The sequence below is a fragment of the Mustelus asterias genome, chromosome 15, assembly GCF_964213995.1.
Source record: "Mustelus asterias chromosome 15, sMusAst1.hap1.1, whole genome shotgun sequence".
In the NCBI taxonomy this organism is placed as follows: domain Eukaryota; kingdom Metazoa; phylum Chordata; class Chondrichthyes; order Carcharhiniformes; family Triakidae; genus Mustelus; species Mustelus asterias.
In genome coordinates, this window is record NC_135815.1 from 41,092,366 (window position 1) to 41,119,188 (window position 26,823).

Here is a 26,823-nt window from a genome sequence, read left to right on the forward strand (position 1 = left end):
TATTTGTGTAGCTACTCCTTTCATTACCTGAAATGTACAGAAGCCAATTTCCACACAGATCACACAGCAGACTTGGAACCTGCTAAATAAGTTAGCTTACAGAGCAAAAGGAAGAAGCATTATATTGGTTTCAAACTATGCTGTTTTATTCCCCTACAAACCCTAGTTATTTTACTCCAAACATGATGAAGCAAAAACAAGGTCTTTTGAAATGATCTCAGGGAGTATGTGTGTGGTGGTGGGATTGAAATAAATGTATGATGGAATAAAATCAGCTGGGGACACATTTGGACAAAAGCCTCCTAATGGCAACCTTTGTTGTTTCTGTAACCATTCGCTTACATTAGCGTCTGTGCAGCTGCGACTCATATGGTTTCACTTGAATGAAAATATTAAGGCAAGAAACCACCCGCTTATTTTGTTTTCATTCAACTTTACTGTAATTATTTTGTAAACTGCGTGCACAACAATGCACTAAACATCTGGAGAAGCAGGTAATTAACATGTCATACCAAATTAACGCATTTAATACTAAGCCCATGCATGCGATCATAATTATAGCTGTTTTCTTCTAAATGATGATACTGTAGCTTAATGTTTGATACAGTGTGCAAGTAGTGATTTTCTGTGTATTCAGTACAAAAAAGGGCAGCCATAACTTGCCATGGTTCAACTAATGCAGATCTCACACAACTCAAGTTTCACAAAGTGCACACAACAATGTTTCCCTCTATCATTACTACACGCAGGATTACAAAAAGCTCCAGTAAATTTCTATGAAAGTGTTCCCATTTACTTTCAAGTAGTTATACTAATGATTACAATTAGTCTATTAATTGAAAAACATTTTCTGAAATGTACTGTACAGCCTGGCGCTCCTTCTAAAATGGACTCATTTGGTTAATTTATGGCAAAGTACTACTCATTTACATACCGCAACAGTATATTTAAATCAACTTTCAGCGGCGACAATCAGGTATTCTATTTGCAATTAAAATAAAAGTGCCCCAGTCATTTTTTTTTCTTGAATGTGTAAAAATACATTAGCACATAAATCTTTTTGAACTCTATGAACCAGTCTATGAAAAGTACCATGCCTATTGTAGTGTTGCACACCTTGCTTGGTATACATTGATGCAACTTGTACTTGAATCAGAGCGTTCGAAACTTATGGCACAATGGGAAAAATAAGAAGTCTCACAACACCAGGTTAAAGTCCAACAGGTTTATTTGGAATCACAAGCTTTCGGAGCACACAATGGGAAAAGACCACTATATAAGGCCTTTCAACCAATGTACACCAAAGGGCTGGTAACCATGTGAAACTCCTCAGACTGTGTGCTTGATGCTAACTGTGTGTAAACTGTATTGAAACACCTCAAGAATGCAACATGATCAATGTATAGTTTGAAAAGAATTGTGCTCACTGTAACAAAAATATTGAAATGTTTGTAATGTTCTCCTTACTGATCTGAAGCACCTCAGAGTACATCTTGATCTCTGGATGAATATCATTGCACTTTCCTGTTATGACAATTTGAAATGTTTTGTAATGTTTCTCTCAGGTATTTCATGAATAAAGTATATATTTTTGCAAAAAAAATTGGAAACTTATCCAATTAAAATTTAATTGGGAAAATTAAAAACACATGACATGAAAATGCGACAATCCTATTATGAAACCACTGAAATCCACATTAACTCTGCAATTCCACAGTAAAGCTCTCGCACCCTGTCTGACCCTACTGTGCATAGCCCCCCTTCATCCACCATCTTTTTCAGAGTCTTCAGCTGTCATAACACCCCCACTCTAGAATTTTCTCTCAAAACTCTCCAAATCTGCTAATTCTCCTTAATTTCCAATGGCTCCTGAAAACCTCCCCCTTCGATTTCACCTTTAGTTTTGCCCCCTTCTCACAACTCCCTCAGTCTTGTAAAAAGTCTTGAGATGAAGTTAAACACGCTACATCTGTAATTGTACATTGTCACGCTGTGGATTTAAGCTTTCTTTGATCAGCTATGACCAACATCGCAGCAACGTGGTGACGTATTTACGTGCTATCCCTACGAGCAACTAAGTCTGGCTGAAGACAACCCACTATAATGCATTGAATTGAAACTACGTCAAAGTTTTGCTGGTGAGTTATGGTTATCCAAATGTTAAATATACTAAGGACTGCGGGAGCATTACAATTCAACCCAATACTATCCTCACCTGGCATGAAAGATTTTCTACGCCCTAACCTTCCATCAGAGTTGAGGAACTAAACTAAAGCTGAGCACTTCCGCACTGGGTATCAAAGAATTTTGAATGGGAGCGGGAAAATAATATGAAGATTTATACGCAGTTCCCAGTGGTTGGTGTTTCAGGACAGCAGTAGAAAAACTACGAAACGAGAAACTGCTTAGAACTGAGAACAGGCACTAAACAATAATAAGAAGAAAAACTATTTTAAAAAGAGGAAGTCTCAATCCTTAAATGGAATAAACAGAGAGCCCATTTTTTAGGAACTAAACATTTATTAACCAGCATGCAAATTGTGGTTCATAATATGTTAGGGATGTTTGAAAACATTGGAAATTTCAAATACATACATACATCTTCAGGGCCAAAGTATGAACTACTATATTCGTGTTAACAAATTAGTTTTTAAAAAATATTTTGTAAAAACCATGGGGCTGGAATTAATGAAAGTGACAGGGATCTCGCCCACCAGCTAGACAGCCAGCTGGAGCCCCACTTTGCCCCCTCTGGCAAGGCCTGCTCAGTTAATGGGATCCAGGGCCACAGGAGGGAGGGTCAGCAATACTCTCAGAAGGCTCTCAGTGTACCCATCCCCCCCCAAACCAACTCCCACTGCTGATCACTCAATCGGGCACCATGCCATTGAACGAGGGACCCCACCCCTACCAGAAGCTGGCAATGGAACCCCAACAGGGTTTGGTTGTCGTGCTCCCTGCTAGTGGGTTAATACCAGCAGTGGCAGGACGAGATCCTTAAATGGGTTTTAATTGCCCAGATAAGGAACTCAATTGGCCCGGAGGCGGGAATGCAGCAGGTCTCCAACTGTTAACCTCTCACTTCACCAAACCTGCCATGGAGCCAGGCATTATTTTCCATCTTAGGAACTACTGAACAAAAAGACACTGATGGAGTTTCTTTTGTACAGCCTGTAAAATCCACCATTTCATGAACTCTGATTAGGGAAAGATGGAAAATTCTTCCAGAATTGGTCAAGCAATCCTGTAGAATTCACAGGACATTTTCATGAACAATTCCCCTGGGATATTTGATTCACTATCCTTTCATTAAACCATTCAAAAGCAAGTATTTGCTTTAGCTTGACTTTGAATGAGTTTGTCTAGATGCAAATGAGTCACTCCAGACTCCGCAAACTGTTTTTGTTGAAAAACTTCAGCATCATTGGGCTCGATTCTCCCATCCCAACATGCACGTTTTTGACGCGTTGGGTTGGGAGGTGCGCGTGTCGGCCATTTCGCGGGATTCGTGCATGCGCTCCCGATGCATGTGCATCTCTCACAGCAGGAGGGCAGGCCCAGTCAGGACCATGCTGGAAACCAGCGGGAAGACAAGGCAAGTGATTTTAATCTATTTTTCATGTAATTTAAATGCCATTATCAGGCCCGGGACAGAATTCTCCAGACCCGATAGCATTTCTCACCCCACCAGGAGTATTTCACTCCGTCGGGGTTTAGAGTAGCTCCCCACATTCGGGGAACCAGCAGAAGACCCCACTGGAGTGAACGGGGGGGGGCAATAGGGGGTCCCCCCCCCCCCCCGCGGGTTGGGTGGCAGAGGGGTTGGTGTCCCCTGGGCATGGGCACCTTGGTAGTACCAGCCTGTGACCTCTCGCACTGCCCAAGAGGCAAAGTGCCCATGCCCAGGGGGCACCTTAGCACTGCCCAATGGGCATCAGGCAATGCCAAGGCAGCAGGGCCTAGGGGGCGATCGGTGGGAGTGGGTGGTCCTGCTGCCACTCTGCACGGGGTCAACTGGTGCTGGAGGGAGGCCAGCGATCGGAGCAGGCTGGGGAGCGGGGGAGATGGGGGGTGGTCTGCTGGGTGAGATGCTGGAGGGGGGCTGGAGATTGCAGTGCTCTGGGACGGGGGTTGGGGAGGGTTGGGTGTCGCGAGGGGCAGCATTGCGAGGGTCCCGGGCTGGCCAGCGATTGAGCTGGCCAGCAAACAGCAGTCTGACAATTCAGGGCCACTGCGCACGCACAGAGTTCTGGAACCGTCAGACCCCAGCGTGAATAGGCCCCACCCCCCCGATCTTTTAATGATATTCACGATTGTGACCTCTGCAGTGCACAGAGTGTGGGAGATTAGAATCTGAACTCCCACTGAAAAAACAATCATGATTTACACCAGTTTTCCCGCCAATTCAACACTTAGAATTTTTTGGGGAGAATCAGGCCCATTATATTTGACAGGTAGAAATTAGATTATACTGCTGGTTCGACTTTTTTCTTAACGCTTCTCTGGGCCACAAAGATGCAGCCCTGTTGACACTAATGTCCCATTACCCCTCCATTTGGCTTTAAAACCATAACCCCTTTGCCATTTAACTTCTCCTGCCCTCCATCCTATCACAGACTTCCCCTTTTGCTCTTCTTCCAACACTGGGCCCTATCACTTGTTCAAAACTTATTACATTCCTAACCTATCTTAGTTCTGAAGGTCACAGGTCTTAAATGTTAACTCTATTTCTCACTCCACAGATGCTGCATGTTTCTGTTTTTATTTCAAATTTCCAGAATCCACAGTATTTTACTTTTGTGTTGTAGAGTAGGTTGAAGGTCATTTCTTTTGAGGATGGTGATGGCAAGATTTGTTTTCAAAGCAAAAGAGAAACATTGACTCGGAAAATGAGACAAAAACAATGCCTGCTAGCATGGGGCTCCAGGAGAGGTAATTGAATGGGGAGGGGATTAGGAAGCACCAGGTAGGTTTCATGGAAATAATAAATTTGAGAAAATAGCAACGGAGGTGGGGATCGGAGATAGTAGTGAAATTGCAAACTGACAAGGGATCAGGACAAATGGTGGGAGACAACAGGGGTGGAAGTAGATGGGAGGAGGCTATTTTGGCTGAGATAACAAGGCATAATAATGCTCAGCTGATTTCTTGCATTATACTGGTCTTGTACAATATGTGAGCCCGGATTCAGACTGTCATTTTGTGGGTATAGTTCAGGTAATGTTTGCAAGTGCATCAAAAACTTGTACAAAGAAACTGAAGTGTTGAAGGCAAAAAGGATTCATCCATATTGGCTTATCTCAGTTAGCTCCAAGGGTTCTACGTGGAATAACTTTGGACAATCTCAATTATGTTTTAGTTGGCTTGACACACAAATAAATTGTTCCTAATTTGACACAGAATTGATGATCTCGCCCACAGAGGCCACATGCTGACTGATGCAATTAGAGATGCTCTTTCCTAGTTAGGGCCGAGGCATTTGTTGGAGCTGAAGAGGTGCTTTACTCTAGATATAATTGTGTTAGGAGAGCATCCACCGCAGAAATAGAAAATGCTACATTTTAACATCCCGGCCAGTTTGAACATGAATATTCACACATTAAAATATTCCGAAGTTAACACTTAATACATTTAAGAGATCTCTGTAATTCATTGTCTTGGTTGAAAACAGAAACAGTTCCAAAATAAAAACAAAATCGTATGCAGATAATATTAATGGCATATACGTATTTTGTAATCAAGAAGCCTCCAAAAGACAATAATCTTTGCTTGACATACCTTGAACTCCTTGAAGAAGCAGATCAACCCCATTTCTGTAGAAATTGAAGGCACCTTCATAATCTTGTTCTGCCTCCTTCTGGAGGGCCAGCTTTATCTGCTCTCCTGCCTTTGCCAAGTAGTCACCTCCTCTCCCTGTTCTAAGTTTCAGACTTCCAAGTGGTTGTGACCACAAGCCTTTGCTTCCTTCTGCTCCATCTTTGCTCCTCTCCTGACGAGGAAAGGAGGCTGATCTCGTAGGTTCAGGGGAGGAACTAAGTCTTGTATATCTGCTTGGGGAACTTCTATTTGATGCCATTCCATCATCACATTCAGTAAGAGAATCCTCGTCCACCGTCAGTGACAGCAGGTCACTATCACTGGATAAACCTGGTTGGTCGTGTTCTATGGCAAATGAGGGAAGGGGAAAAGTTTCAGTAAATATGTTTGAGGAATGAAGTACATTATTTTAAATATATTTCATATTTTAAACATTTTCATGTGGGAATTGACCCACATTAACTTTAACAGGAAAAGATTTAACTAAGATTTAAAGACCCAGAACTCTAATGGTGATTATAATTAAAATCCAATTCATCGAGTGTATTTTTCAAGAGGCTCCTCATGAGTGGAACAATACACCTCCAAGGGAAGAAACAGAGTTAGTCCTTTCAATTTTCTGGTGACATCAGACACAAAGAATTTCTAGGGTGGAATTTTACAGTCCTGTCACAGCAAGGTCGGGGCTGGAAAATGTGGTGAACCATCCAAAGTCCATTGGCTTCAGCAGGATGGAAGATCCTGCCAACAGGAGGGGCTGTAAAATTCCACCCCTAATGTTGAATAGTAAAATAAGCAACCATGGATTTTTGCATGCTACGGTGATTATAACCTAAAGAACATCTGCTATCTTTGCCCAAAGTTAACAATTTAGCACACCACTCCCAAATGTGTTACAACCTGAACATTCAATTTGAGATGGTAACCATGATGTGGAGATGCCAGCGTTGGACAGGGGTAGGCACAGTAAGAAGTCTCACAACAACAGGTTAACGTCCAACAAGTTTATTTGGAATCACGAGCTTTCAGAGCGCTGCTTCTTCATCGGGTGACTCAGCACTCTGAAAGCTCGTGATTACAAATAAACCTGTTGGACATTAACCTGATGTTGTGAGACTTCTTATTAAATTTGAGAAGAAGAGGGCAAAGGTCTCAGCTATCCCAATACAATATGTCTGCCACACATTTATTGTCCCTGGTTTCCGATAATGTTACATCTCAATGAGAAATGAGGCCTGAAAACATGTATGTAAACCACAAACATTTTATTTTATACTTTCTTGCATGCATTAAATATTAAGTATCTACAATTTTTTTTCTAAATAAAGTCCTGTTCATCACACCCCGGTGTGTGAAACATTTACTCCTGGTCACCGCTAGCGCATTATACATATTTCACCGAGCTCCATTGCCAAAGTTTGGCGCCTGTTCTCCACAGCTCTATCCCACTAAAATTCAGAAGATCAGGACTCTGGCCCAGCACTCCTTCATGTGACATTTAGCAATCTCTGCCTTTACCCTTTTTTATGCCACCTCCTATCCCAAACAAAGCTGCCTCCTTCCAATGGCAAGCCCGACCTACCTCCACCTGTCTGATCACATTTTATTCCCCAACACAACAACTGCTTCTGCACCAAATTCTTGACCGCCACTCAGTAACAGACTGTGTATGGTCAACAAGTATACTCGGAGTGGAGTGATCAAACAAGGTCAATTTTTAAAAAATAGTTACTGAACACTGAAGAATTTAGTAAGAAGCATGGCTTCAAATGTTACACAGATCTGTGGGGGAGAGGAAAGCAGGTTAATACCCTGAACTTTGCTGATGTGAGTGTTTAGCAACAAGTTGCTTGGCAACTTCCCACTTCTACCTAAACTCTCACTCAAACTCTAGGAATCTCCCTCTCAGTCTTGAGATCACACATCCTTCATCCACAGTTCCTCCACACCACATTCGTCCCTATTTCTGTTAGATCCTAGCGCCGTCCAAGCTAGAATTAAATCCCAGTCCCTCTTGCAAAATTTCACATAGCTTTCAATCCTCAAAATTCCCAGCAAGTCCTTTGAAGCTCCAAAGTGCCAATTCTAACAAACTCACAACCTCCTCTTTTGTTCCTGAGCCCAGTCACTCGCCAGTGCTGCTATATGATTTTCCCTCGCATCTTTATCCTTCACTTGTTAGGTAAAGAAATAACTAAACCAACAAGAAAGAAAAAAGACAATTCCAATTCCACCGAGTTCCATTTTTAGTGGAAAAATGCACACAAATAGAGAATTGAGGAAGGCAAATTTACACCATGTAAGAATTTTGCTCTCAAAAGCACAGTCGTGGAAGAACTGATATGCCTCAATGTTTCAGGCAGCCTACTCTGCCTGTTGTCTGGAGCAGTGAGTGAAACAGGTGAAGAACGGGAACATGGGCAGAATCTTACTGCTGACTGGTCAATGCATTAACACTCTTGCTGCTGACTGGTCGACGTTGTAGAATGCATGATAGCGTGTTTCCTGAGCAAGGGTACGTCACTGAAGAGAAGGCCACTGTTTTGGGGGAATACTTGGTTGTCAAATCTCTATGGCCTCCCTGAAACAACTTATATGTCAGTCCATGATGGGTGGGATGTTGAGAGTTGTATCACCGATGTGGCTGTTATTAAGCTGAGTGTGTGTGGCAATAGCTGACTTGTCCCATTCACTGTGTTTGAAGCAGACTTGATGTTCCTGGAGACTAGTATTTAGGCTGTGGTCTGTTTCCACAAAGTAGATGAGTCTACAATCACACAAACCTTTCAGGCTGGGGCAGGTGATATCTGTAACATGTCCCAGTTTGTTATTCACTGCAGTATAAAGGGAGGTAGCTGACACTCTTCTGGCAGGATAAGAGAGTACACTTACTCTGACCAGAGAGAAGCAAGTGGAGCAGGTAAGTGGTTTCAGCATAGTGAGTTTCCCCAGGCACAGGGTGCCATCAAATATACCCATGTGGCTTTGCCTGCACCAAATTTAAATTTAAATTTACTGTTAAAATAAAAACTGTTAAGAATTATTTTCGAAAACTATTAAAACTCATTTTTCATTCAAATAAAATGATGGCTCAACACTACACACTGCACAGTGTAGTTCCAGCACATTCCAGCTCCAGTCTATGCTGAACTAGTCATTTGATGCCAGAGTGACAATGGAGATGATTCAGTTCAGGAGCTCGCTATTAGGGTGAGGGGATAAAATGCAAGGGTTCCCACTTCACCTGTGACTGGTGCTTGAAAGCCTTCATACAAACATCGAATGAGGGCAGAATAGAGTTTAGATGTGGTACCCAAAAGACCATAAGACGTAAGAGCAGATGTAGGCCATTTGGCGCATTGAGTCTACTCAGCCGTTCAATTACATCATGTCTGACCCTCAACCCCACTTCCCCCCCTTATCCCCATAAATCTTGATTCACTTACTGATTAAAAACCTGTCCTTCTCAGCCTTGAACATTCTTAACAACCCAGCCTCTAGAGCTCTCTGCAGTAAAGAATTCCACAGGTACACTACCCTCAGAAGAAATTCCTCCTCAACTCTGTCTTAAATGGGTGACCCCCTTATTCTGAGATTATGCCCTCTGATTCTAGACTCTTCCACAAGGGAAAGAACATCTCAACGTCGACCCTATAAAGCCCCCTGAAAATCTTATATATCTCAATAAGGTCTGCTCTCGTTCTTCTAAACTCCAATGAATACAGGCCAAACCTACTCAACCTCTTCTCATAAGAAAATCTCTCCATGCCCGGGACTAACCGAGTGAACCTTCTCTGGACTGCCTCCAATGTCAGCTTATCTTTCCATAAGGGGACTAAAACTGTTCATAGTATTCCAGGTCAAACTAGCGCCTTGGATAGTTTTAGCAAGATTTCCTTATTTTTATACTCCATTCCCTTTGGAATAAAGGCCAACAATGCACTTGCCTATCCTATTACCTGCTGAACTTGCATGCTAGCTTTTTGTGATTTATGCACAAGAACCCCCAAATCTCTCTTGCAGCAGCTTTCTGCAGTCAAAGAACAAAGAAAATTACAGCACAGGAACAGGCCCTTCGGCCCTCCAAGCCTTCACCGACCATGCTGCCCGACTTAACTAAAACCTCCTACCCTTCCGGAGACCATATCCCTCTATTCCCATCCTATTCATGTATTTGTCAAGACGCCCCTTAAAAGTCTCTACCGTATCCATTTCCACTACCTCCCCCGACAATGAGTTCTAGGCACCCACCACCCTCTGTGTAAAAAATCTGCCTCGTACATCTCCTTTAAACCTTGCCCCTCGCACCTTAAACCTGTGCCCCCTAGTAATTGACTCTTCTATCCTGGGAAAAAGCTTCTGACTATCCATTTTGTCCATGCCTCTCATAATCTTGTAGACTTCTATCAGGTCGCCCCTCAACCTCCGTCGTTCCAGTGAGGACAAACCAAATTTCTCCAACCTCTCCTCATAGTTAATGCCCTCCATACCAGGCAACATCCTGGTAAATCTTTTCTGTACCCTCTCCAAAGCCTCCACATCCTTCTGGTAATGTGGCGACCAGAATTGAACACTATATTCCAAGTGTGACCTAACTAAGATTCTATAAAGCTGCAACATGACTTGCCAATTTTTAAACTCAATGCTCTGGCCAATGAAGGCAAGCATGCTGTATACCTTCTTGACTACCTTCTCCACCTGCATTGCCACTTTCAGTGACCTGTGTACCTGTACACCCAGATCCCTCTGCCGATCAATACTCTTAAGGGTTCTGCCATTTACTGTATATTTCCTATCTGTATTAGACCTTCCAAAATGCATTACCTCACATTTGTCCGAATTAAACTCCATCTGCCATCTCTCCGCCCAAGTCTCCAACCAATCTATATCCTGCTATATCCTCCGATGGTCCTCATGGCTATCCACAAATCCACCAACCTTTGTGTCGTCCGCAAACTTACTAATCAAACTAGTTATATTTTCCTCCAAATCATTTAAATATATTACAAACAGCAAAGGTCTCAGCACTGATCCCTGAGGAATGCCACTTATCACAGCAGTCTTTCTCCATTCAAATAATATTCACCTCCTTTATTCTTTCTACCAAAGTGCTTACCATTTTCCTACATTATATTCCATCTGCCAAGTTTTTTCCCACTCACTTAACCTATCTATCTAAATCCTCCAGTAGACTGTGTATTGTCCTCAGCATTTGCCTTCCCAACTATTTTTCTGTCATCCGCAAACTTGGCAATTGTACATTCTCTTCCCTCGTCCAAATCATTAATATATATTATAAATAATTGTGGCCCCAGCACTGATCCCTGTGGCACTTCACTAGTTATAGGTTGCCATCCTGAAAATGTCCCTCTTATCCCAACTCTTTGTCTTCTATCAGTTAGCCAATCCTCTATCCATGCTCATATACACCATGGGCTCTTAAGTAGCCTTTTGTGCGGTACCTTCTCAGAAGCTTTTTGGAAATCCTCCACAGTTGAAAGTCTGGCAGCATTCAATGTTAGGGTTACACATAGAAGATAGTCAAGTGGATATGGTGAAGGCGTCAAATTTGAACTGTATACTTTTGGGTGCAATATTTAGCATAAGTAACAACTTTTCATAAATTTGGCAAATTTGACAAAACACTAGTAAAATCAGTTTCTTCACAGCCTCCTTTACATGTCTATGAAGGAGGCTGTCTACAGTGCAGTTTCTGCAGGAGCAAAGCAGAAAGCTTTCGGTTTTTCTTCAAATGCTTCCTAATGGTTCATTTATGCCCATTCTCGCCGAATTCAAAAGTGACATCTTTCCAGCACACAGGGCATTTGGTGAAAAATTAAACAAACATTAACACCCTCGCCTTGAATACCTTTCAAAAAAAAAGTCATCCAGGGCTGTTTTGGAATCCTCATCCAGGAAACAAACATTATCCCTTATATGTCGATAATGTCTGGATGGTACATCCAATACTGTACTGCGCTGCCCTCAGACAAAGTTTAATTGCCCCACTGCATCCAAACTCATTTCATGCAGTTCATATATATGTTGAAAATTAAGTAATTAGTGTGCAAAAATTGTCACATTACAAAGGCTGTAATTTCATTACTAACATTACAAACTTCCCACATGGGTTCAAAAGTTCATAGGTCATCATAACATTAGTACTGCCAACCATGCATATCATACTGGAGGATATCATGAAAAATGCCATTCAGTAAATAGGAAATTATTATATATAAATAGCCATTTATGAGCCAAAAACAATTGAATGTGGCCTTAGGGTGCAACTAAATTACATGTTTGTGGATCTAAGTTATATTACTGACTGCCCTTTACTTTGAGCTCAGCTTAAAAGAAATTCTGCACATACATGCTCAGACATCATATATGGACTGTTCTGATAAGCCTTCACAATGTTAAAGAGCCTGTCACACTAACGTTCATTCAAAAAATACTGTTGAGTATGGTGGCCTTTTGAATTAACTTTCATTCGTGCAACTGGCTCCCCGTGCAGCATATTTTGGCGTGGAATCTATATATTTAATATTGACAAGTTATCAGAAGTCATGCAAGGAGATTTTGTTTTAACACCAGTCACACTCTCCTGCTGAAAAATTAAAGACATTAATTTTTAATCTTGCATGGGCTTCAAGAATATTCATCATCACCCGTCCTCCAATTCACAGCCTCCAAAAGAAATTTAAGGTTCAAACTAAAAATCATTATTGTAATCGGATCCATATCAGCAGCTCAGCAACAAACTCATGTTGAACACTGCTGAATCCCTCTGCAAATGCCACAATTCAGCCCTTCTCCTAAACCTTTTTCCTGAACTGCTTTCTTGAACCTCTGCCAACACTATCCCCAGACTCAGAGTTCAAACCCCCCTCACCTTAGGTGTTGCTTCCTTGCAATGGGAGTTCTCGCCTTTTGACCCACTCATCCCTTTCCTCCCGCAGTTCCCTTTCTATCGCTTGCACTCTCGGCTGGCTCAGAGACTCCTTTCCTTCAACCACCAGAAAAAATGAACCACTCTTCTATGGCACACAAATCAATCTTTAACTGTAACTTGCTGTAACAGTACAAAATGATGGGGTCCACTGGGGGTCAGCAATGCCAAAGGACAATTGGCAATTGAGTTATAGTCGTGGGGCAGGATTTTCCGGCCGCGCTCGCCCCAAGACCGGAAAATCCCGCCCAAGATTAACGGATCTTTGCATGGTCCACCCCCGTTACGATTCCTGTGGTGGGCGGGATGGGAAAATTCCACCTATAGAAACATAGCGTTGTACAGCGCAGAAAAAGGCTCTTCAGCCCATCGAGTCTGCACTGACAATAACTACCAGCAAAGTCGCTCTAATCCCATTTTCCTGCACTTGTCCCATATCCTTGAATGTTATGATGTTTCAAGTGCTCATCCAAACATATTTTAAAGGTTGTAAGGTTTCCAACCTCCACTACCTTCCCAGGCAGTGCATTCCAAATTCCCACCACCCTCTGAATCACCTTTCCCTTACCCTAAAATTATGCCCCCTTGTGATTGACTCCTCAAGCAAGAAGAACAGCTGCTTCCTATTCACCCTGCCCATACCCCTCATTATCTTATACACCTTAACAATCCAAGCCCACCCAGTCTCTCCTTATAGTTCAAATGCTTTATCCCAGGCAACATCCTGGTGAGCTCCTGTGTGCCGCATCTAGTGCAATCGCATCCTTCCTGTAGTGAGGCGACCAGAACGGCACACAGTACTCCAGCTGTGGCCTAACCAACGTTCAGTACAGCTGCAACATTACCTCCTTGCTCTTATACTCTATGCAATGACTGATAAGAAGGCACTTAACCACCCTATTCACCTTCTCTGCTGCCTTCAGGAATCTGTGAATAATACCCCAAGATCCATTTGTTCCTCTGACCTTCCCAGTATTCTGCCGTTCATTAAATACTCCCTTGTCTTGTTACTTCTTCCAAGTGAAAATGCTCGCACTTATCAAGATTAAATACTGTCTGTCACTGCTTTGCTCATCTGACCAGCCCATCTGTCTTCCTGTAACCTATGACCTTCTTCACTATTAACCACCTTACTAATCTTGGTGTTATCTGCAAACTTGCTCATCATTCCCCCCACAGCATCATCTACATCATTTATGTATATAACAAACAAACAATATTTTGCATATAACAATACTGGACTTGCTTTGTCAAGCAATGGGGTTGTACACTATTGCTATTAAATCTGCAGTCCAGAAATAACATTGTTCAAAAAAGCAGAAGAGCCTCGCGAATTGCCTAGCGGTTGTTCTCCTTAGTGTAGAGAAGGCTGGTGGAGATTTAATAGCGACGTCCAAAATTATGACCATTTTAAGAGACTGGATACACTAGGACCCCCACCATAACAGTTCACGGGGGTCATATCTTGAAATTGCACTGTAAATGAGACCATATTATAGTAGAATCCAGCGTACTTTGCAGAAATACATCTGGCTGGGTATAAAAGATAAGTGTATGTGCATATTTTTATCTCCAAGATCAATCAGCATTTCCTTCCAGCCCAAGAGGATGTGTATACATTGGGCCCACTCATAGCTGTGTCTTTTACCAGTGTCTAGCACTCAGGCTATATGTAAAAAAAAAACTATCCAGCAGGAGTTACAGGACGGCTAGCAGCAACAGAGCTGGGAGGTTTACTTCTTTCCTAACAACGGCACAAAGGTCAACTGAAATAGTTTAAAGCTGCCTCTGCAGAACTCACTAAACTGGAACCTTCCCTGTGTGGTTTTGCGCCACACTGGACAAATATACTGATGTGAAAACATAGGGGTCCCACATTTGACCGAGTTCCATGCTATAGCGTGGACCCAGTAGTGCCACACTATAGCGAGGGGCCAGTGTGAAAAGAAACAGTTTTCACCAACAGGCGCTGGAGTGTGGTGACTAGGGGATTTTCATAGTAACTTCTTCACAGTGTTAATGTCAGCCTACTTGTGACTAACAAATAAACTACTACTCCTTTATTTACCAGTTGCTAACTTAATATTGAGACTATTTGCAACTTGCTTCATGCAACTCATGTACTTGCAACTAATGTAGGGATATGGGGGTAGGGCCTGGGTGGGATTGTGGTCGGTGCAGACTCGATGGGCCGAATGGCCTCTTTCTGTACTGTAGAGTTTCTATGATTTCTATGATAGGAGGTTAGGCAACCAGGCAAAGCCAGTGCGATGTAGTTGGCAAAAGAACCACAGGGGACATGAGGAGAATTTGTTTTTGATGCAACGAGTTATTATCTGGAATACAATTGCAAATGGTGGTGGAAGCAGATTCAATAATATCTTTCAAAAGGAAATTGCGTTTTTGCTCCAAAGGGAGAAGAATTACAGGGCTACAGGGAATTGTGCAGAGGAGTGGGATGAATTGGATAAGTCTTTCAGAGCCAGCACAAGCATCATGGACCAAATGACCTCCCTTGGTGCGGTACGGTTCTAAGAAACACATCACTTCATTCCAAAGTGGTTAGTTGCAAACCACTCAATATTTTTTTTCTGAGGCTCTGTGTTACACCGAAGTAATCATTCAGTGATGTGCTTGAGAGAGACTTCTTGTTTTCTAAAGGTATGCGTGATGGTACAGTCTTTTAGAGACCATATAGTCTCGAGTTTAAAAAAAATCCATTTCCTTTATGATCCCCCTGCATTGTAAACTCCTCGTTCCTGGTGAGTCAGGGCCAAGGAGGAATCCGCTTAAAGCAAGATTCCTTCTTTTTGTGACACAGAGAAGAACCCAAGTTTTTCTCCAACACCTCCAAACAGCTAGTTACAAATGTATAAGAGAAAATCAGTTTCCTGCACATTTCACCAGAGGGCAATGAATAGGAGGGGAGGGAGAATCTGGGGAAAATAACCACAGGAAAATGAGGCAGTGTTAAAATAAAAAAGCGCCCCAAAATTGAACAATATTCAACTATATCTAATTAAGGATGGTCAGAAAATGATTTAAGCTCAGCTCAAATTTATGCAGACTAATTGGTCATCAGTTAATCAAATCATGCTCAGTCCATCAATATGGAAACATGCTGCTCTCTCAATTAGATGGACTGTAATTAGGAGTCAAGGTCTTCTGCTCCATATGCTCATTAATAGTGCAGAGAAGATGCCATTAGAAGATGCTTGCACAGTATTCTCAAGCACATTGATGTAATAATGAACAGCAAAATACTCTGCCATTTAGCAGTTAAACAACTTGGATGTTGAAACTATTACAAGCTACAGAGCTGCTGAAATATTTTGGCAAGCAGGAGAGGAAGAATGGCTAAGAGTTACAGCTGAAAGTACATTCATTTGAAGAGATGCACAATTAATTCAGTCCTGCTGTACTTACTGCACTGGTTAAGATAAATAAACACTGATGTTCCCTGAATTAGAAACTGTTTTGACACATCTGGAAAAGACAGGTGCACACATCACTCAGTCATTAGCAGAGAAAAGGGCTGAACAAGGTGACTTTAAAGTAATTGCCATTCCAGATACGAGAGCTGAGGATTGCATTTCTGTTCCACAAATGATTCTTGAAACTACAGCTAATTGTGTTCTCTTAAAAGTCTCTGTCCCTGACCTTAATGCATATTTGTCTCGCAATAAAAGCACTCTCCAGGCCCACTCTAGCAATCGAGTCATTATGAACTGAACTCAAGGTCATGTTAATGGGGTACCTTCCCCATTTGGAGCTTTTGAGCAGATCTTGTTTTGTGGAATTTGCCAGATAAACTATCGCTACAAGTGGTTCTGTAATATGGTCAATTCTTTCGCTGCTGAGTTTATCCCATTTCTATTCCAGCTGGATTCCTCAACCAATAGCTGCAGGGACCAAGGCTCAGATAAGTGAAACAGGCCTGTGATCAGAAAAAATGAATGTACATACATGGTTTGGTCAAGATTTCCCTCGACATCTCTCGAAAGGATGGTGCACCTAGGATTAGTACTATTATCACCAACCACAATTTATACATTTGCCCTTGGTAGCACCCAGTGATAAAAAGCAAAATCCTGGGGCAGCACGGTGGCACAGTGGTCACTGTCTGTGCGGATTCTGCACGTTTTCCCTGTGCCTGCGTGGGTTTCCTCCGGGTGCTCCAATTTCCTCCCTCAGTCTGAAAGACGTGCTGGTTAGGTGCATTGGCCATGCTAAATTCCCCCTCAGTGTACCTGAACAGGCACCGTGATTAGGGGATTTTCAAAGTAACTTCATTGCAGTGTTAATGTAAGCCTACTTATGACAATAATTTAAAAAAAGCAGGGTCTTGAATGCCTTTGTGAGAACCGGTATTTGCTGTATTTATTTTTCTGGCTGCTTCCAATGACATTCCCTGTCTTTCAAGTAAAGGGCAGCACGGTGGCACAGTGGTTAGCACTGCTGCCTCACATCACCAGGGACCCGGGTTCGATTCCCGGCTTGGGTCACTGTCTGTGTGGAGTTTGCACATTCTCCCCGTGGATTTCCTCCGGGTGTTCCGGTTTCCTCCCACAGTAAAAAGATGTGCGGGTTAGGTGGATTGGCCATGCTAAATTGTCCCTTAGTGTCAGGGGGATTAGCTAGGGTAAATGCATGGGGTTATGGGGATAGGGCCTCGGTGGGATTGTGGTTGGTGCAGACTCGATGGGCCAAATGGCCTCCTTCTGCACTGTAGAATTCTATGATTCTATGATAAATGGACGTTGTACAGAATTTTTACATATATTTCCACAAAAATATGTTCAACGTGTTGCTGCACCTGATAATAAAATGAAGGTTCTTTAACAGCAACAGAAAAAAATCATTGATGCACATCCGAGCCAAGTTATAGTTTCCTCACTAATCTTGCCAAGTATAAGGAGCATAGGGACATTCATCACTTAGGTTTGTGACTACAACTAACATGGCTGTGTGAGCCACTGTCACTACCACAAATCTCCAAGGGATTTCCTGCTTTTGCTTGGCTCAAAACACCAAGGCCACACTTGTCAATGCCATCAAAAACAACCTTTGCAATTATGAGCATTAGCTTGTTATCCTCCCCAAGGTTTCTGCAGCATTTAACTGTAAACCATTCCATCAATGTGGTCTTTGGCTGCCCTACACAGTTCCACTGTTAGCTGTGGCCCAGTTGGTAGCACTCTTATTTCTGAGTAACAAGGTTCCAGATCAAAAAAGGCAAGGCTGACACTGAGACATTAAACTGAGGCTCCAACTGCCTGGTTGGGTAAATTGCATGGGCCAGAATTTTAAGGATGGTGTGAGCTCAGTCCCTGCCACCCCAGGAGTCTGTAGGGAATGCATCCCCGCCAACTCCAGTAGGCCCAATGCCATTTCATGCTCCAATAAGCATTGACTGACAGAAGGCAAGACTTCTGCCCATCACCGGGAGTAAGTCCCGCCTTGGAAAGTTGCCGGCCAATTAGAAGGAAAGACCTGGAGGGGTCACAAGGGGGGTGATATGGAGATCAATGGGTCTTATGGGGAAGCCACCCCCAAGTCAGAAGGGGCTTCCAATGAAGGTGCCTCCTGCCCTTTCTTGCCCGAGATCGAACTTTGTTCAGTTTCTGATTTCCCCTCCTGATCTATCATCCACCCACCAGACTAAAAGTTGGAGGTGGGAGGAATAGGCCCTTATCTTAATTGGCTGAAGGGCCTTAACTGGGGCAAAGATGAACTTCCCATCTGAGGCCCTGCCTGCCGCTGCACAAAACCGCAACCAGGTCAGAGAGGGCAGATTTCCAGTATGTTCTGATAACCACTGTTATGTTCTGATGACTGGACACACCCCTACTGGTGCTGCCTGAGGCTCCTCCCCTGTTCACTGGGGTATAAAGGTGGCTGCTCCTCCCCTTCGCCTCATTCTGGTCCGGTCCCTCGGTTAGAGTTTACTGTAGAGTTAGTTCCCTTTTATAGTTAATAAAAGCGTATTATTCCAGATTCCGTCTCTGGGTGTTGATAGTTCATCACAGTGGAAATCCCATCCATACAATTTTATGCTTCTCCCACCTCAGAACCCACCTGGGGATGGGGATTTGGGGGAGGGAGGCGGGGGAAAGACTTCTGACCGTGATGCTATTTCAAAGAATAGTGCTCTAACCATATTTATCCCTCAATCAGAATCACAAAATAACAGATCAGCTGGTGATTATCACACTGCTGTGTGGGACTTCCCTGCGTGCAAAATTGGCTTCAGGATTTCCTACTTTACAACACTGACTCCAATTCAACAGTACTTCATTGGCTGTAAAATGCTTTATGACATCTGGTGGCCATGAATGGTGCTATATAAATGCCAAGTTCTTCTTTCTTTTTATACATACTTGTCCCAAATGTCTACAGAAATGGCTTCTTCTGACAATCTCCTTCTAAAGACCCAAAGGCTTCTATCCTCGATCCTCTCCTTTTGCTAATATGCTCTGCCTCAGAAACATTATCTGTAGAATGAAGTCAGTTTCCATTCATATCCATTGATGACCTCTCTCTCTACCTCATCACAACCAGTACTCTCAACTCCAGAATTGTCTCAATGTTGTCAAAGACTCTCCAATATCTAAGCACTGAATTGAACAAAACTTCTTCTCAAATTATTGTTTCCTGTGTTATGTCAGTGAATATACTTCAAAAATACTTCACTGGCCTTAAAGTGCTTTGAGAATTTCAGTGATCATGAAAGGCAATCTATTAATGCTTTGAAGTCAGTTCCAGTTAAAATACTGACTATATTCACCTCAGACTGAACCAAATGGTGAGAAATGTTACTGTCCTGAACAATCGCAAGCTAAATTCTGAACCCTATAAACAATTCATAACCAGGAACATTCACTTCCAACTTCACGATTTCACCTGTTTCTTCTTTTACTGACACAGAGATCCCCAACTATGCTTGTTACTTCCAAACACTTCTTCACTGGCAAACTAAGATCCACCCTACATAAACTCTAACAATTTCTAAAACTCTGCTTGTCCAATCCTATCCTGCATTAGGCCCCACTTACCCATACCACTGTCTTCCCTGACTTCAAATTGGCTCTCTGCCCGCGATGTAATTAATTCAAACTCCTGGACTTCATTTAGAAATCCCTCCACGGCTTTGGACCACCATATCAAGCAGCTCCTCCAAGACATGCCCATCAGTTGTCCAACTGTGGCCTCCCTCACTCATCGCGATCCTACTCTTTGTAACTCTTCCCCTAAACCTTTCTGCTCAACTACTGCATATGCTTCAACCTTAAAAACCAAAAAACCTCTCCTCAAAACTTCTCCAAAACCTTTAACCACTGATGCAGTTTCCTCCTCCAACATATCTAATTCCTCCAAGCTTTAAGAATAACTCTCCAGACTTTGATGCATCTGCTAATGAGTCTTGTAAATGAATCATAGAATCCCTACAGTACAGAAGGAGGCCATTCGGCCCATCAAGTCTGTACCGACCACAATCCCATCCAGGCCCTATTCCTGCAACCCCACACATTTACCCTGCTAATCCCCCTGACACTAGGATCAATTTAGCATGGCCAATCAACCTGACCGGCACATTTTTGGACTGTGGGAGGAAACCGGAGCACCCAGAGGAAACCCATGCAGACACGGGGAGAATGTGCAAACTCCACACAGATAGTGACCCAAGGCCGGAATTGAACCTGGAACCCTGGAGCTGAGAGGCAGCAATGATAACCACTGTGCCACCGTTCCGCCTGAAACATCACAGTCCTCGCTCAAGTACTTTTTATACCTTTATACTTTATTTTAGCTCCTAATTTAAGATGATGTTTTTGCTGGAATAGGGAATTCAGAGCAGACTTGGTTTGTGTAAATGCCAGCAAGTCTATTAAAATTAATTTGTAAGTCAGGAGAAGCAAATGGAAACAACATATCATTATTGGTAACCATGGTATTGCTCTCTCTCTCGCTCTCTGAACAATACTGCCTCTTTGAGGAACTGAAAATTACACAGGGTCATTTCTAAGCTATACAGAAGACGGTCAGTCATTTGAAAAATGCTTAATTGCTCCCAAGCCGTTTGTCCAGCAATCCAGCAAATTAACGGTTAAAATAAATAAGCTTTAAAAAAAAATTAAAGTTTCACAATATTTAAAAAATAAAGAAACATGTCTTGTCCTTTCAGGTGCTGCCTCATTTTTTCTGCCTTGTCCTATCTTTAACTAAATTACATTTTAGGAATTCCAGATGGCTCTTTATGATGCTCATATAACAAAACTGATGACTTGGAGAAGCAACCGAGCACCATTAACATTCACAGGGTGAACGGTTGCGATGGACAGTTTACTTCTTAAATGCACAATAATTAAGGTTTTGGTTCATCACAGATTCATATTTCAATACTGCAATCAAAATGGGTGTAACTAGATTTTAATCATTATCATGTCAATTATGTGGTAATGTCATTAACCAGCGAGTGATCTGCAGATTAGTCCAAATTAACAGAAAGGACAGCAATAAAATATAAATAACTATTACAATGATTTAGATTTGTTACAGATGTCAACTCAAACCTATCAAAGGATCTATAGGAAGTGATGAGCATTCTAACGTTATACCGTGTGCTTCAGGGAATTGGGAAAAGTAAGATCTACATGCTATCCAATAGACAAAGGTACATACATTGCACAGATATAATGCACTCTCTGAATAATCTTCTATATCCTCCTGTGACAAATCTAAGTAACCTGTTTGTCGTATGATGCCTTCTATTCAATAGTCTTAAATTCATTTCGATAAGAAAACTGAAGAGATAGTAAGATTTTTAAAAAAGGATATTTTAACCCCAGATTTTTTAAAAATGTTATTGCATACAAGCACAAACAAAATGGTTCTTTACTCACATCCAGGCTAGATAGTAATATTGTCTCTCTTCCCAGCTTCATCCTAACTCTCCAATCTCCGTCATCTGCATGCTATCTGGTACTAAGTCCAATTTCTCTCTTATCATTGAATTTTATTCTCTCTCCACCCCAATGGAGAGATTTCAAAGCCCATATATACCAACACTCCATGCCTTGATCCCACCCTATCCACAAAACACTCAAATCGTATATCTCAGCTTGCATTCTCCACTCTCCCAATGATGCCAATACTGTGCTCCCCTTCCTTTCTCTTCATCACAGCTGACAAAGCCTTCAGCCATTGCATCTGAACCTCTTAGAATTCTCTTCCCCAAACCATCCTGTTTGCTATATCTCGTCTTACAGTTACAAAGTAAATTAACCCTCAAGATTTCATAATGTACAAAGGAACTCTTGGGTGAAAATCATAGCATTCCTACAGTGCAGAAGGAGGCTATTCAGCCCATCAAGTCTGCACTGACCACAATCCCACCCAGCCCCTAACCCAGAACCCCACATATTTACCCTGCTAGAACCAAGACACTAAGGGGCAATTTAACATGGCCAATCCACCTAACTCGCACATCTTTTGGAAGTAAAATGGGAACCGTCTTGACAGGCTATACGGTTATCAGTTCTTGCATTTTTTTTAAATATGCAATAAAGTTTGTTTAAAAATGTGAAATATTGTGTTGTTCTTCTAGCTAATCACTGGGTGTTCAAATTGCTTTTTAAACTTTAACGGCCTCTTCGCAGACACTGATATTACCTTCAAAGACTGTCGAAGCCTACATCCTTGCCTTTTCCTTCAGTCAGTATCATCCCCGCACCCCTCCCCAGTTCCTCTCCTCACTCTTTGAAACTCTTTTCCTACCATTAGCGATGTTTTGCCAGGTCCCATATAACTTGCTGTTGAACAGCATAGTGATCCTTTGATAGGCCTTCCATACAGGAAAATATATTTCACATAAGTGCACACAAAATGTCGAACTGTGATTAGCAAATTCGGAAGTGCAAGTTTTTTTTTAGTGGAAGTGGTTTCTCTTTCAATTTGGAAGATACAAGTGTGAAGCACAGTTGGACTAGGTTTTGATCTTCAGAGTTTGAGCTTTAGCTGTGTACAATTGATTTCAATTTGGCACTGAGCAACTTGAAGCCAAACACGAGTCATAAAATGTTATAGCACAGAAAGAGGCCATTCGGCCCATCGTGTCTGCGTGGGCCATCAAGCACCTAGATATTCTGAACCCATTTTCCAGCATTTGGTCCGTAGCCTTGAATGCTATGGTGTTTCACATGCTCATCTAAATGTTTCTTAAATGTTGTGAGAGTTCCTGCCTCGACCACCCTTTCTGTCAGTGAGTTCCAGTTATCACCAGCCTCTGGGTGAAAGGGTTTTTCCTCAAATCCCATCTAAATCTCCTGCCCCTCATCTTAAATCTATATACCTCATCTCAAATCATATATCTCAGCTTGCATTCTCCACTCTCCCAATGATGCCAATACTGTGCTCCCCTTCCTTTCTCTTCATCACACAGATCTCTTTACTAAGGGGAAAAGTTCCTTCCTATCTACCCTATCTATGCCCTTCTTGCACCTCAATCAAGTTCACCCTCAGACTGCTCTAAGGAAAACAACCCCAGTCTAACCAGCTTCTCTTCATAGCAGAAACATCCTGGTGAATCGCCTCTGCACGCTTTCTGGTGCAATCGCATCTTTCCTATAGTGTGACAACCAGAACTGCACACGGTACTCTAGCTGAGGCTTAACCAGTGTTTTATACAGCTCCATCATAATCTTTTTGCTCTTTTCTTCTGTGTCTGGAATTCTCCGGCCGTTCACACGAGAATTTGGCACTCAACCAAATCTCTGTTCACTGCAATGGGGCAGGTTTATTTGGTAGCAAAATCCACTAGCTTTCGGAGCGCTGCTCCTTCTGAAAGCTAGTGGATTTTGCTACCAAATAAACCTGTTGGACTTTAAGCTGGTGTTGTGAGACTTCTTACTGTGTTTACCCCAGTCCAACGCCAGCATCTCCACATCATCACTACAGTGGGACCAGAGAATCCCACTAGTGTGAACAGCTGGAGAACTCCTGCCTGTGTCTTGGCTAATAAAGTATCCCATATGCCTTCGTAATCACCTCATCTACCCATCCTGCTGCCTTCAGGAATCTTTGAAAATGTACCAAAGGCCCCTCTTGTCCCTTGTACTTCCTAGCATCCTACCATTCATTGTATATTCCCTTGCATGGCTAGTCCTCCCAAAATGCATCACCTCATACTTTTCTGGGTTAAATTTCATTTGCCACTGTTCTGCTCATTTGACCAAACCATCTATATCATCCTGTGATCGAAGACATTCCTCCTCACTATTTACCACACCATCAACCTTCGTGTCATCTGTGAACTTACTGATCATACCTGCCACATTCATGTTTAAATCATTAATGTACGTTACAAACAACAAGGGACCCAGCTACATTAGCTGTTTCACAGTCCTTTGGCATCTCTAGTATGGCCAGAAAGGATTTGGAAATTAGCGTCAGAACCCTTTCAATATCCTCCCTTGCCTCATACAGCAGCCTAGGATACACTTAATCTGGGCCTGGGGATTCATCCACTTTTAAGATTGCTAAAATCACTAACAACTCCCCGCTCTGAATGCTAATCTGTCCAGCTATGCCATTGCTTTCTATACTTACGCCATCTTTTTCTATAGTGAGTACGTATGCAAAACACTAATTTAATACCTCACCTATGTCTTTTAGTTCCACACACTGATTGCCACTTTGGTCCAGAATGGGCCCTACTCTTTCCCTGGTTACCCTCTTGCTCTTAATATACTTATACAAGAAAGGGGTTTGATGGATGAGGAGCCCAGGGTAGGGTGTGTAGATATTCTGGGTCATGTTGATATCAAAAAGGAGGTGGTATTGGGCGTCTTAAAAAGCATTAAAGTAGATAAGTCCCCAGGGCCTGATGGGATCTACCCCAGAATACTGAGGGAGGCAAGGGTGGAAATTGCTGGGGCCTTGACAGAAATCTTTGCATCCTCATTGGCTACAGGTGAAGTTCCAGAGGACTGGAGGATAGCCAATGTTGTTCCATTGTTTAAAAAGGGCAGCAGGGATAATCCAGGAAATTATAAGCCGGTGAGCCATACGTCAGAGGCAGGGAAACTATTGGAAAAGATTCTTAGCAGCAGGATTTACTCACATTTGGAAACAAATGAACTTATTAGTGGTAGTCAGCATGGTTTTGTGAAGGGGAGGTCGTGCCTCACTAACTTGATCGAGTTTTTCGAGGAAGTGATGAAGATGATGGATGAGGGAAAGGCAATAGATGTTGTCTACATGGACTTCAGTAAAGCCTTTGACAAGGTACCGCATGGTAGACTGGTACGCAAGGTGAAGTCACATGGGATCAGTGAAGAACTGGCAAGATGGATACAGAACTGGCTTGGCCATAGAAGTCATGATGTGGAGATGCCGGCGTTGGACTGGGGTAAACACAGTAAGAAGTCTCACAACACCAGGTTAAAGTCCAACAGGTTTATTTGGTAGCAAAAGCCACTAGCTTTCGGAGAGCTGCCCTTTCGCCAGGTGAGTGGGAGTTCTATTCACAAACAGGGCATATAAAGACACAAACTCAATTTACAAAATAATGATTGGAGTGCGAGTCTTTACAGGTAACCAAGTCTTAAAGGTACAGACCATGTGAGTGGAGAGAGCGTTAAGCACAGGTTAAAGAGATGTGTATTGTCTCCAGATAGGACAGTTAGTGAGATTTTCCAAGTCCAGGCAAGTCGTGGGGGTTACAAATAGTGTGACATGAACCCAACATCCTGGTTGAGGCCGTCCTCATGTGTGCGGAACTTGGCTATCAGTCTCTGCTCAGCGACTCTGCGCTGTCGTGTGTCATGAAGGCCGCCTTGGAGAACGCTTACCCGAAGATCAGAGGCCGAATGCCCGTGACCAACAGGAAGAGAACACTCTTGCCTGGTGATTGTTGAGCAGTGTTCATTCATCTGTTGTCATAGCATCTGCATGGTCTCCCCAATGTACCATGCCTCTAGACATCCTTTCCTGCAGCGTATCAGGTAGACAACATTGGCCGAGTTGCAAGAGTATGTACCGTGTACCTGGTGGATGGTGTTCTCACGTGAGAGAGACCATCCACCAGGTACACGGTACATACTCTTGCAACTCGGCCAACATTGTCTACCTGATACGCTGCAGGAAAGGATGTCCTGAGGCATGGTACATTGGGAAGACCATGCAGATGCTACGACAACGGATGAATGAACACCGCTCAACAATCACCAGGCAAGAGTGTTATCTTCCTGTTGGGGAACACTTCAGCGGTCACAGGCATTCGGCCTCTGATCTTCGGGTAAGCGTTCTCCAAGGTGGCCTTCATGACACTCGACAGCGCAGAGTTGCTGAGCATAGATTGATAGCCAAGTTCCGCACACATGAGGACGGCCTCAACCGGGACCTTGGGTTCATGTCACACTATCTGTAACCCCCACGACTTGCAAAATCTCACTAACTGTCCTGTCTGGAGACAATACAGATCTCTTTAACCTGTGCTTAACGCTCTCTCCACTCACATTGTCTGTACCTTTAAGACTTGATTACTTGTAAAGACTCGCATTCCAATCATTATTTTGTAAATTGAGCTTGTGTCTTTATATGCCCTGTTTGTGAATAGAACTCCCACTCACCTGATGAAAGGGCAGCGCTCCGAAAGCTAGTGGCTTTTGTTATCAAATAAACCTGTTGGACTTTAACCTGATGTTGTGAGACTTCTTACTGTGTTGGCCATAGAAGACAGAGGGTAGCAGTCGAGGGGTGCTTTTCTGAATGGAAGGCTGTGACTAGTGGTGTTCCATAGGGATCACTTCTGGGACCTTTGGTGTTCGTAGTATATATAAATGATTTGGAGGAGAATGTAGCTGGTCTGATTAGTAAGTTCGCAGACAACACAAAAATTGGTGGAGTTGCGGATAGTGAGGAGGATTGTCAGAGGATATAACAAGATATAGACTGGTTGGAGACTTGGGCGGATAAATGGCAGATGGAGTTTAATCCGGACAAGTGTGAGATAATGCATTTTGGAAGGTCCAATGCATGTAGGAATTATACAGTAA

At 42.7% G+C, this 26,823-nt stretch overlaps 1 protein-coding gene across 6 annotated transcripts in view; it reads right to left on the reverse strand.

The window, feature by feature from the left end:
* Positions 1-26,823, reverse strand: part of rps6kc1 (ribosomal protein S6 kinase polypeptide 1) — a 167,317-nt gene that overhangs the window by 95,712 nt on the left and 44,782 nt on the right. For all 6 annotated transcript variants that reach the window (XR_013499639.1, XM_078229800.1, XM_078229803.1 and 3 more), the window contains one exon: positions 5,779-6,162. Coding sequence is in view for 5 of the 6 variants with exons in the window: in XM_078229800.1 (XP_078085926.1) it covers positions 5,779-6,162 (384 nt within the window). In the remaining variant the exon portion in view is untranslated. The remainder of the gene's footprint in view (positions 1-5,778; positions 6,163-26,823) is intronic.